Source organism: Drosophila willistoni (assembly GCF_018902025.1).
Source record: "Drosophila willistoni isolate 14030-0811.24 chromosome XL unlocalized genomic scaffold, UCI_dwil_1.1 Seg141, whole genome shotgun sequence".
Lineage (NCBI taxonomy): Eukaryota > Metazoa > Arthropoda > Insecta > Diptera > Drosophilidae > Drosophila > Drosophila willistoni.
Genome location: NW_025814052.1, coordinates 11038897 through 11051680, shown reverse-complemented (window position 1 = coordinate 11051680; position 12784 = coordinate 11038897). Strand labels below are relative to the sequence as shown.

The 12784-nt window shown below is 42.4% G+C and overlaps 1 protein-coding gene across 4 annotated transcripts; it reads left to right on the top strand.

Moving 5' to 3' along the window:
• The first annotated feature begins 625 nt into the window (after positions 1 to 625).
• LOC6641453 (mucin-12) lies at positions 626 to 12303 on the top strand. 4 transcript variants are annotated; one of them, XM_023175227.2, is made up of 8 exons: positions 626 to 926; positions 6016 to 6468; positions 7162 to 7296; positions 7755 to 9114; positions 9259 to 10254; positions 10310 to 11690; positions 11775 to 11844; positions 11926 to 12303. In XM_023175227.2, the coding sequence occupies exons 1-8, from the start codon at positions 765 to 767 to the stop codon at positions 11995 to 11997; spliced, it is 4629 nt and encodes a 1542-aa protein (XP_023030995.1). In that variant the 5' UTR covers positions 626 to 764; the 3' UTR covers positions 11998 to 12303. The 4 variants fall into 4 exon arrangements, with proteins under 4 accessions (XP_023030995.1, XP_023030992.1, XP_023030994.1 ...); XM_023175224.2 differs by having other exon boundaries at positions 7141 to 7296; XM_023175226.2 differs by having other exon boundaries at positions 627 to 926; positions 7141 to 7296; positions 9280 to 10254.
• The last annotated feature ends 481 nt before the right edge of the window (positions 12304 to 12784 follow it).

Below are 12784 nucleotides of genomic sequence, written 5' to 3'. Positions count from 1 at the left end.
TTATTCTGAGAATAGTTGGCAAATTGCGTTACATTTTTAATGATGCAATTAAATGCATTTGTTGGCGTTACACTTGAAATGTAATAGTTTGGTTGAATGGTGTGAAAAAGGTTGCATGGATAAAAATACAACTTAAATTATCAAATACAATGATGATGGAATTCCAGATAATGCGAAATGATATATATACATATATATATTTTGCAATTACAATGCCATAGGGGTAGGGTGTGTGTGTGTGTGTGTGTACTAATGTATTCATCAATTGTTGACATTATTATTGCCGTAATTGGCTTCTTGTTGCATTTGCCAAGGTTCAATGAACTAAACTAAACACGACATGTTAAGGGCTTTGACTTGAACTCTGTTTTTTGGCTCCAACTATGGCCAATAATTATATTTTTGTATACAATGCTAACAATTTTGTTTTTCTACTTCTATATATTCCCCGAAAATGATTGATAGAATAAGTTAAAGCCAAAAAAAAAAACGGAATTCGCCATTGCGTCTGTTCGTCTAGTTGTTGCAGCAATTATAAGATGGCATGGAAAAGACCTAAACATTTCACATTCTTTTATACCCTTTAATATGTGGCATTCTTGTATGTGTAAGTGTATGTGTTTGTGTTTGTGTTTGTGTCTATGTGGTGACCCATTTTGAGAAAGCAAAAACCAAGAGAAAAGACAACAACAACCACAAGATGTCGAGTGTGTTTGTGTGTGTGCATATAGCATAGGAAGTGAAAAAGTAAAGGGCAACAGACTATGGCTATGGATGCACGCCGGCAAAAGCGTCTTGGCCCAGCGCCAATTGCGTCGTTCGAGAAGTCATTTGAGGACAATGCGACGACAAATGTACAGCAGCAGCAGCAACAACAACAACAACAACACCAGCAACAAGAGCAAATGCCTCCTGCCTCTGGAATGGTAAGTGTAAAGCATTTTTCTATCTCTTTAACAATTCCAACTATATATGTACATATATATATATATATGTATAAGTATAGTAGGTACAAAGCAGGAAAATAAAAATCACCTCAAATGTTTTCAAGTCAGTTTTTATTCACACTGTGCATTAGCATTGCAATGGCGTCACGTTTAGACAAATATTGATAAATCGTTCAGAATATAAAATGGAAGCATTTTTGATCCTATAAAGTATATACTATATGTGTGTGTATACATAATCAACATTACTTTTGTAGTTGTGTAAGTTATGTAAGTAGCCTCTTTCCAATTCTCGACACTTATCCATATAATTTGAAATTTATAAATATTATCATAGTCTGACTATAAGAATCGCAGGCTAAATATTGTTTTTATGGGTTTTTCAGCCATCAAGTTCTATTATCATTCGTAAGTCTAAAGGGTTCCATTGACCTTAACAAAAGCAATGATAAAACTATTTGACAATCACAAGCAAAAGAGGAAAGCCTTTACTAACAGAACTTCTATTAGATCGAAATCTGGTTTAACTCTATTAAAAGTAAATCACTAAAGCTCCAAAAATAACACAAGCTGACCAAAACTCATTTGATATGGCAAAAGTAAAAGTTGATTACGTATATTTCTAGACAGATTGTAGATTCAAAAGTTTTGATTGGCTCTGCATTAAGATAATATAAGGAGGCTTATTTTAGTATTTTTGCGTCAAGTCAAAACAGGACGATTACTTTTTTTTACTCTTACAAATGTCTAGAAGTCGATTGATTTGAATTTTCTTTAGATTTGAACAACTTTTAAGGGTTTTCAAGCTGGGAAATATTTACAGATACTATTAGTAGAATTAAGTATGGATATATCTTTGCTGAATTAAGAATTCTCTCTGTATGATGTAGAGGAATGTGAGAATATTTATTCTATTCACTTTTCACTGTACAGTGTGAACAGTGTACTGTGTCAGCTGCCCATGTCATATACACATTATGCAAAGCTAAAATTAATTAACCAAAACATAAAATAAAAACTAAGGCGTTCAGTGTGGAGAGGAGCTTGGCAAAGCTTTTGGAGGTGGGTGGTGCAATCATGATGATGATGATAAGGTGAGACGTGGTGGTTGGTGGATGCCCAAAAAAAAAAAAAAAACAAAAAAAGACGAAAAACATTTTAGCCATGGGCACTTAAAAGGGAGGCCAGCTAAATGCTTTTGGGCTAATAAATAAAGGCAAACAACGATAACAACAACAACAACAGACGGACGTCTCTTTGATACAAACCACACGGATACGCCACGCGCCGCGCACGATGGAGTCGAAGTCATCGTTTGACCTGATCCACGATTTCGGCATTTAGTATGAAAATATTTTGGCACGCTTTCGCATCAAAATGTAAAGTGCTCTAAATAATGTCATTTAACAATGGAGAGAAGACCAAAATGCTACATACAATGAACCACCATGAGAGAAGGACTGAGTTAGAGAGAGAGAGAGAGAGACCAAGTGTGGGAGTAAAAAGCCAGGCGACAGGGGTGGCAGGACGATGAGGTGGTGAAGAAGAAGACGTACATATATAGGGAGGGGGGGGGACAACAACAAGAAAAAAGGTTCAATACAACCCAAAAATGAAACATGCAAGACCATGAGGGAGCAAAAACAGAACAACAGCAGCATGAGCGTTAGGAACATTGCGGCTTTGCTACACTCCAGGGTACATGACTAGATTAACCCCAGAAGAAGTGAAACGTTGTTCAACTACAACTATAAATTTGTCAATTGGGAATTATAACCAAGATGGCTAATGCACATTTTTTACATTCTTTTTCGTCTTTGTCTAGATTTCGACCTTTTTAAAGTTAATCAAAACTGGGTTTTAGCTGGCTTCAGGTCAATAAATCTTACTAATTTATAAGATTTTTTTATCATTTTTATTTAAGCCGGCTAAAACTCAGTTTGATTATTCCTTTATTTTCTAACGATATAATATCAATTATAATTAATTATAACGTGAACCCCATCTACGTCAGGGTTCGAACTCGAGAACATCAGAATTGTAGATTTAGTCTCCACTGAACCACCGACTAGGTAGAGAGTACTTTGCAAATGTATATTTGCAATCTGTCCTAACAGAAATAAAGTAACATTTCCAAATATAATTAACAAGAATGATTACATTTACCTAAATATACATTTGAAGCCGTTTAAATCATTTAATAAATTAACTTTTATAGCTACTAACTCTTTAAATATATGCTACCAACGAACTTATACTCGTTTTTAGTATACAATTATTCAATCGAACTCAAATTTACATACACAAATGTACATATATGCCATTTTGTTGGAGGATTTCCAATCTACTTTATTCCTGGGAAATTTTGTTTTTATTTATAAAACTTTATAAATTTCTGTCGCCCTTTTTTTTTTTTGGGGTCAATAAAGTGGACCGTATTTACATAAATAGACTATTTGTTTCAACTCGACGGGAAGAATGATGTTATGTTTGCCCTATTAGCCATAGATTAATGTTTTTACCGCATTGGGTTCTATTCAATTGTCAGGCGCTGTATTATCGCACACACGCGCACATTCATGTGGGGCAACTTGACTTCTGAAGCTTCACAATTCACATTCATATTCAGACAGGCAGCACCCGGCGTCGACCGCGCCGACTTCAACGACGACGACGTCGAAAGGAAAAGCTTTGCCGCAGCCTTTTGCCTGAGCTTTCCCCCAAATGATACTAGAGCTTTGGCCGTTGTCGTTGTCGTTGCCATTGTCGTTGTCGTCGTCGCTGTCGTTTCACAGCCTCATTCAGCGTTTAGCATACTTTTTTGGGTATCACAACGTTAGTTCGACGCTGGCGCTTCGTGCGTGCGGTCTAAACTCTAAATAGCTGAGTGCTTGTGCGAGCGAGAAAGCAGGCTGAAGTCAGCGTGCACGGGTGGAGGGCAAAACAGAAGAAGAAGAAGAAGCAAAAGAAAAGCAATCAACAAACAAAAAGGAAAAAAAAAAACGGGAAAATTTTTGTTAAGTTGTGCACGGTATTTCGCTATGGTTTCAATTTTCTCTTTTTTTTCGGTTTGTTTGTTTGTGCTCGCGCTAGTGAAATGTTGAAAGAAATATTGATGAAAAATTAATAAGGCCAAGCAATATCTACACACACACACACACACAAACACCCGCTTATATATTTATATATTTATATATACGCACATACATACCAAATATCAAGAGAGTGTGAAAGAGAGAGAGAGCAGCAGCAGCATAACGGTAAGTAGCGTGTGTTTGTATATTAACAATAAACAGAAACTGGCAGGCAGAGAGAGAGAGAGGGAGAGAGAGAAGCAAGAAGCAAGTCAAACAAAAGGCGGCTCTCCATCGTCTTGTCTCTCCCCCCCACGCCCCGGCCTCCGCCCCTGCTAGCTCTACTTCCAATGGCTACTCCACATATAAGCATATCGTTTAGTCTCTCTTGTTCTCTTTTTCTATGCCTGTGTTACCATCTTTTTTCTTTTTTTTTTTGGGTGTTTAAAAGGCTTTCATTTAAATTTTAATTAATTTAATTGCACATTTGGGAGTGATTTTTCCGCCCCACCTGCCACCACCGTTCATTTCTCTATACTACCAAAAATGAGATGATAAAACGATTTGCAAATTCATCAGCGTATATTACAAACAAATACATACATACATGTATGTGTATAGGTATGTATGTATGTATGTGTATGTACACGTAACGTTTTCATTGAAATTACAAGACAATTTCCAGCATCAACTTAAAATTAATTTATACCTCCCTCCCCCCATATCAACATACTCACTCATACACACACATACACTGACGCATCTCAAGCGAATGAACGAACCACCCAAGGTCCCGCAGAGACAATAAACGACATTTTTGTTGCCTACATTCAGGCGCCATGTGTCAATCAGCGCATTCTAGGACCAAACGCAACGAGGCGTATGCGAATGTGGATGCTTGTGCATGTGGATGGGTGTGTGTGTATGTGTGTGTGTGTTTCTCTGCATTGAAAGTTCTCCGGCTGTTGCTCTAGTAAACCCACAAACTATGCAAGGCCGGAGGCTGCCCTGACAAAAGTGCAAATACGAAGCATTGGCGGGGTGGGGCCAAATCCAGGGCCGTGGTCAGGACTGGGGTATTAAGTTAAAGCTGGATAATTGCATTGATATTACGGCTACGATGGCATGGAAATTCAACTTTAAGCTTGCAAATGGTTAACACGATGTGCCACTATTCTGGCCTTAAGCCAAAAATTCTCTCTATGGTCCATGATTCTCTATTTGGGACCAAACTTTGTCGGTAATGGAATTATGAGAGTACATTGGGTGGCAATTTGAAACTCTATATTTGGAATGGCCTGATAAAAGTGCTTCAATCACACTCCATGTTGAGACAAACTTTAAACACTCAAAATACAATCAGATATTTTTCCTGCTCTCTCAATTGTCGACTGATTGGTCATTCACTGTCGAGTCTCTTCTTTTATTTTTGGTTGGTTTTGGTGAAAGGCTAAATAAATAGAAACCATGTTTTAGTTCATGTGAGTCTGGCCACATGCTACTGATGGGGTTTTCTTTTTTCTTTTTCTCTACTTTATTTTGAGAACGAACCATTCAATCTCGACCCCCAAAGTGACACAACTAGCCCACACCCCAAAAGTCTCCTCTCCCACGGCGTTCTTCAATGAGCTTTCAATTATCCATTTGGAAACCATGCAGCAGGCGGGCGGCAAAAAGCGAATGCTGAGTGATGGAGGGGCAACAAAAGCAAATCATGATTTTAATTAAAATCACAATAAGAAAAGAGAAAAAAGAAAACAGAGAGCTGAGTTTTTCCCTGTGGAGAAACCGATGCTACTGCTGTCTCCCCACTCAATATTTGCATAAAAAGGATAAAACTGTGTCAAAGCATTTGATTTCAATTTGCACAATGCAATGGAAAGATGATGATGTGGCGGCGGGGAAGTGGGGGGTGGGTTTTTGGTTTTTTGATAATATCATACTTTTATTTCCATTTTGGTTCTATATTCTGTTATTCGTTTTCTTATTTACAGATGATGGAGCAAACGCTGCGTAAACAGACAACGATGACAGGGACAGGGACAGGAACAGGAGGGACAGGGTCGGGAGGAGTTGTGAGTAGCGTTGTTAGTGATGAAGCGCCAAGCATATCAGGCGGCACTGGCCCCAGTGGTTCATCATCGTCATCAAGCGCCTCTGCCTCGTCCACAACCTGTTCAGCCACTACAGTTGCCAAGCAACGTCCACCGCCTCTAAAAACGGCCACGACAACGGTCACCACGACTTTGGTCAGTAGCAATGAGGGTGGACAACCATTGCCACCCACCGCTCAAGGCTATGGCAGTGGCGGTGGCGCCAATAGCTATCGTGGCACTGCCACTCTAACAACACCATCAACGCCACGCATCGAACTGAGTCGAGCATCAAGTTCATCGCATCACGAGGAGGACAGTCGCGAGAGTAGCCCGGAAAATGTGTTTGACCAGGTAAATGACTAGCAAAATGAATTGAGATGCCCAGTTAATCAGTCGCTTGGTATTTAAATAGACCAACCACGGCGCATACATATATTAATACTATACCAATATACATAAATATATATATATGTATAATATCACTTTGTGCTAATTATTTGTACTCTGTTCTTTCTTTCTTTCTTTCTTTCAAACTTGTTTGTTTGTTTTTGTTTTTCGTTTTATCTTATTTTCATATTTTCTGTTGTCTCTATCTCTTCCTCTATATCTGTCTATTTCTATGTCTACTCTCTTTACTGTCCGTATGCTGCGCTCTAACCACCAACTTCCTACTTGAATCCCCTGCACACAAACACACACACTCGCACACACCCAAACGCTAATCCATTTTGGGATGGGGGAAATCTTATCCTTTTTGCCGACATGCACAACCACAACAACAACAACAACAAAAACGACAAAAAAAAATTGGCTATTGATTTGTTTATTTGCTCTTTAACTTTATTTGGTTTTTGCCATCCCCGTTACCATTCCTTTTCTTCCTGCCTTTTTGCATGACCCTCTGCTATATCGCTCTACAAAATTCTATATATGTGTCTCTTGTGTGTGTGTGTGTGTGTGTGTGTGTACGTGTGTGCTTATTGTTGGTTGGTTACTTGGTGTCACAAAACTAATACTCTGAAGGTCGGCACTGGCACCCTACAGGAAACAATTGGTCTGGGATTTCGCGAAGAAGGCGCCTTGGAGTTACGTAGTTCTACGGAAGAGTTATACTTTATGGATCCCGATCAAAAGAAAGAGGAGCAGGAGCGTATACAGCAACAACAACAACAACAGCAGGTGAGTAACAACTACGAAATATATGTGTGTGTGTGTGTCTGGGTGGGTGGCCGACAAGGAGGGATAACCAACAACCCAAAACCTTAACATCAACTGTCAAGGCTATGAATTGACGGAACGGAAATTGAAACCCATACCAACATACATTCACACAACCAAAAATGAGAAATGAAAAAGGTGGAAAATGAACAAAAAAAAACCGCAAAACGAAAAATACTTTCAAATTAATAATGCAAAATTGCGCAGAGCCATGGGAAAGTAAACAGAAAGTTTACACAAAGGCGACTGCACTTGATTGGTCTTTGATCAATTGATTAAGAGGTATTTTCATATATCTTAGGATCCTTTTAAAGAATCAAAAGTCAATTGAATGGAAATGAATGAGATTTAAGTTAGATGGTTTGACTGACCCATCAAAAACCTTTTGTAATTCATAACTTTCCTTTTCTCTACTTTAGGCCAAACGTTCATCGCCACACATTTTTAAATTTGATGACCATCAGAGCTATCTGCAGCAGCATCAACGCAAAGACTCGGCCAGTTCAGAGGTTGCCGCTTTATTATGCATTTCCGGACGAACTAGTCGAATTTCCAGTGTAGGCAGTCAGGGCTCGGCAGTTAGCCGCCTCTCAGCCGTTTCCGGTGTTTCACGTTCACCTTCGCCACATCGTATGCTATTGGAGACATCGTTCTGTGGCCCCAAGCCCGTCGAGCATGGAGCTGGTGTAGCTGGTGCTGGGGGAGCAAGTAATGCCTCCACTGCACCCAGTTCGAATCACAGTTTGGGCGAGGTGTCTGCCGTGGAACAATTGTTACTGGCACGTAAACATGATCCCACCCAGGTGGTTTTAGCCGAGGGCATACAAGTTCAACCCTCGACATCTAGCTCAACCACACGTCGCAGTAAGCCCAGTACCCTGGCTGCCCAGCATCATAACGGTGAATCGAAGACGACGAGAGCAAGTGCAAGCAACTCTCTAACGTCCAGCAACGTTATGGGGGGTCAACGGCGCAGCACTAAGAGTCCAGGCCAGATGGTTATCGGCAAAACGCCAAGCGGCACGGAGTACATACGCATCAATTTACGACCTGATCACATGTACAGCGACAAAGGCATTGCAGCCAATGAACGAGTGGTGGAGGCACCCAATCAGCTGACTCCCGTCTATTCCAAGAGCTCCTCTGCAACGACAACTGTCGGTACATCACAACCCAAGCCACCACCCGCCTCACTCAGTCTTCACGGCGGTGGAATCGACGAGAATCGTTTAACCCCAACGGCGAGTCCCAAGCCATCGCGTCATGCCTTGCGTTTGGGCAGTCGTTCACCATCTCCGGCGCCCGCATCCGTGTCACGTAAAAGCTCATTTAGTTCCCTCTTTCGCCTGGGCAAGGATTCGCCCGATTCACCCAGAGAAAGCTCACGTTCACGCAGCAAGAGCAAGGAGCGACCCTCGACAGCCACCTCAATGGGAATGGGATCGCAAAATGTTACACCCAGCAAGCAGAAATCCGTATTGGCCATTTTTAAGCCAGGCAAACGTGGCAGTAGCAGTTCGAAGAGCTCCTCCCCCATTGAAACCTGTGAGCCACCGCCGCCACCACCACCAGCTCCCGCTCCAAGTGGCGCTTCGGGAGGACGCAGTCGGACGCCAGCTGGTTCTCGACCCAATAGTCGTCTGAGGTATTACGATGAGCCTGTCGAAGGGTACATACACATACCTCTGCATACACCGCCCGAGGATCGTGAGGCTCTTACGCTATTGCAAGGCATCCAGAAGTTGGCAGCTCCTTCACCGCCACCGCAAAGTCACAAAGGTGAGTTTGTCTCCTTTAAGTCAAAGATGATTAAAGGCCTTATAAGACAACCTCTGTATGCTTTTAATTTGATAGACTTCAGTTTATTTCATATTTCAATGTATAGTTTATTCTTTGATCTTCTAATAAACGTTTCACAAATAGTACCTCTCGACTTTCCTCCAGGAGCATCAACCACCGGCGGTGTGGCTCCCATCACAGCCAGCCAATTGGCGGCTGCCGCTGCTGCCCTCCGTCCTGTGAACCAGCGTAAGCCGCCGCAGCGTCCCGATTTGGATGCCATTCAATCACTGCCATCGCAGGAGGAGGTCGAAAAAGAACGTGGAACATGGAGTCTAGAGGTTCAACGTCATAGCTCACAAGACTCACAGGAAACACTGCAGTCGGTTAGTTCTGTGGTAAGTGCAAGAGCCGCAAATTTGGCCGCCCATTTGCCATCGTCATCGACAATGATACGAGAGAATGGTGTCGCATCGGAAATGCAACGTCTGCCCTCGGTGGATAGCAATCAGAGTGCCTGCGAGCCTCGTCTGGTTCAAACCGTGGCCACAGTCACCAGTGCACCCGTCGAGGATGCAGCTGCCAAGGAGCGACGACGATTGCTCTTCGCCACACGACTTGGATCTGGCAGTCAGGAACAGCTATTCTCCACCCAATTCAGCATTTCAAAGACAGAAAGTCAATCGAGTCAGTTGTCCGAACAAGTGCTCGAGTCTACCAATTCCACAGCATCGGAATGCACCAACGATGGTCTTCAACGTCAGGGTACGGTCATACGACGTACAGTGGACCCAGCTCAACCGCCGCCGCCGCCACCACCACGTGGTGGTGTCTCCAGTTCAGAAGAGGAACACGTTTCTGCCACACCCACACCCACACCCACAGCCACAACTCCATCAACCGCCATACCCAATGTTGTGATGCGTTCTAAACACAAATCTCGCCCAACTTCAGAAGATGAGGCCCCGGCAGTTCCACAATTATCGGATGCCCGACACTCGAGATATCTAGAGAATTTCGATGTTCGAAAAAAGTATCACGAAAATGTTGCTGCTGTTGAAAAGCCTCAGGAAAAGATTATTGGAACGGCGACAATACCCCGAAAACCCAAACGCCAGAGCATTTCCACAGAGCCGAAACGTAAGTGATTGCGTAAATGACCTCTGTACCATCACTCATCACTCTCTCGTTACAGAAGCCACAACACCCACGACATCGATGCCAACTCCAGCAACCAAGCCACCGACTCCCACTGCAGTAGTTACTTCACCAATTCAAATTTCATCTCCAGTTCAGAGTCCTAAACCTTGTCTGGAGTACGAGAGGCCACAACCAGAGATCGTGACTGTGACCACGACTACCACCACAACCGCAATAGCGACTTCACCGACTGGGGATCAGCACTCACACTCTACGGATGAACATGAACCAATCGAATCGTCAGAAAGTGAACGTGATTCAGATATGGCTGGGGGTAGCTCATCGGTGGCTACAGCTGTCCAGGTTGGTGCTGATGGCAAACGCCATCATTTTCCACGTAATGTGTGTGTGATCGAAGAGCACGAGAGCACCGGTCTTGTATCCCAAGAATCATTTGACGATGAGCTACCTTATATACCGACAACGTTGCCCGAGGAACGGGCTCAAGGTGTACCGCTTATACCCATGAAAGAGCGCGCCAATATGGAACTTAAGACATGCCCTGTGGACAGGCCGCGATCCACAACACCATTAAATCCATCGCATCTCGAAGAGTATTGCACGGCAGGCATAATGACGCCACAGGAGGCGCCACATGGATGCCATGAGCTTGATCCCAGCAGCAGTGTTCTCATGCGTGGCGAGAAGCTACGCATCAGTTTGCCCCGCAAAGAGGCCGCCACAGTCAAGGATAAAGAAATCAAGAATTCTAAATCACCCCGTCGAATTTCTAATGCCAATGGCAAGTCTTGGTTTGAGTTTGCCGAAGAAGGTTTGCGAGCCACAAACTTAGAGCGCAAGGACTCGAGCAAGCAATTGTTGCCGGCAGCGGCAGTTACGGCTCCTGTCTCCTCTACCTCCTCTAATCTGGAGGAACCCAAACCGAAGGCTTCCACACAGAGAAAACTATCGGGTCATTGGATCGATTTTGAAAATATACCAGAGAAGCGGAAACCCGCCAAACGCATCACCACATTGCCCAAAGAGACAATAGCCACCAGCACAGCGGCAACAACCAGCTCATCGTCGGCCTGTGCAGGAGGCGGTCATCGTTCTGGCGGCCATCATCATCATCAACATCATCACCATTCTCATCATCAGTCATCGTCGCGACAACCGCCAGATGTTACAGGCTCAAGTCCGAGTGATAAGTTGCACTATAACTATGTGAAGCCAGAGGATTGCCAATGTGAATGTCATGAGGCAGAACGCGGAGAATCAACAACAACCACAGCTGGAGGAGGGGCTGGAGATGGCAGCACGGGTACAGGAACGGGTACTGGCACCGGTAGCGAATCCCTGGCTTCAGTAGATCTGCTACAGCAAGGCGAGGATATGCTACCCCTGTTGGAACCAGAAGTATCTGTTGAAACCCGGTAAGTTAGCACCAGCAAGATCAACAGAGGGAGAGAGAGAGAGATGGGTGAAATAATATAAAGCAATTATGTTTTCTTTCCCAGGACCTATGCAGATGCAGAGCTTTCGATGACTTCTCAACGTCAAAGCGTCAATAAGACTTCAGGTTCTCGGGTGCGCATCCAATCGAATTACATTTGGTAACTCTTTCCTACAATTGATTGTCTCTACACTTTCCTTTTTTTGTTTTTTTAGCTGGATGAGTTCCCTCGTCGCGAGGCAGCACCAAGTAGCAGTCGGCATCGCAAATTTCCCGATAGAAAGTAAGCCATGTGCATGTGCTTATCCCAAAACTCCATCAAGAACTCAAATCACTTCCGCTCTCTAACTCTACACTACACAACACTACACTATAAGACAACTCACTATACTAAATGGCCATAATTGTATTGTAATTGATACTTTATTGGCTTATATCCTTAATGTACCTCAAGCAGTGCGGTTGTTACCATTATAAGAGCAAAGAACCGAATATGAATATGAATGCCGAACGACGAACGAAGTATTTCTGATTCTATTTAGCTAAATATTATACGATTACTACCTACTACTATATAGGTATACATACATACATACACGCATATAGGGTATATACAGATATATGTATATGTATAGGATAATTTTTTGATAGCATTAATAATCTAAAAACTCGTTTCCAATTCGTTTTGTATTCGTCTTACCATCCAAAAAAACATTCCTTATCCAACGCTGGCACTCAAAACCCATAAGAAAACCCAAAATAGGAAACCAATTTCATGTGATCTCAAAGAAATTTAAAGTGTTACGATCCCTAAATCATAAGTCGATGTTCTAACATACATACTAACATATGTATATTGTACTAATTAGTAGTTTGTTATCCTAGCTCAGACAAATCGAAATTTCTTAGATGATTACAACACAAAGAACACTAAACTTTTGATACATAAGAAATTTATGTATGTATTATTATGCCAACACTTGCATACAATGAACATCAAGCAAGCTCAAGAGATCTTCATTTAGATTACAATTACGATCGTTAGCGATAACGTTATCGATAGGCGCAAAGGTC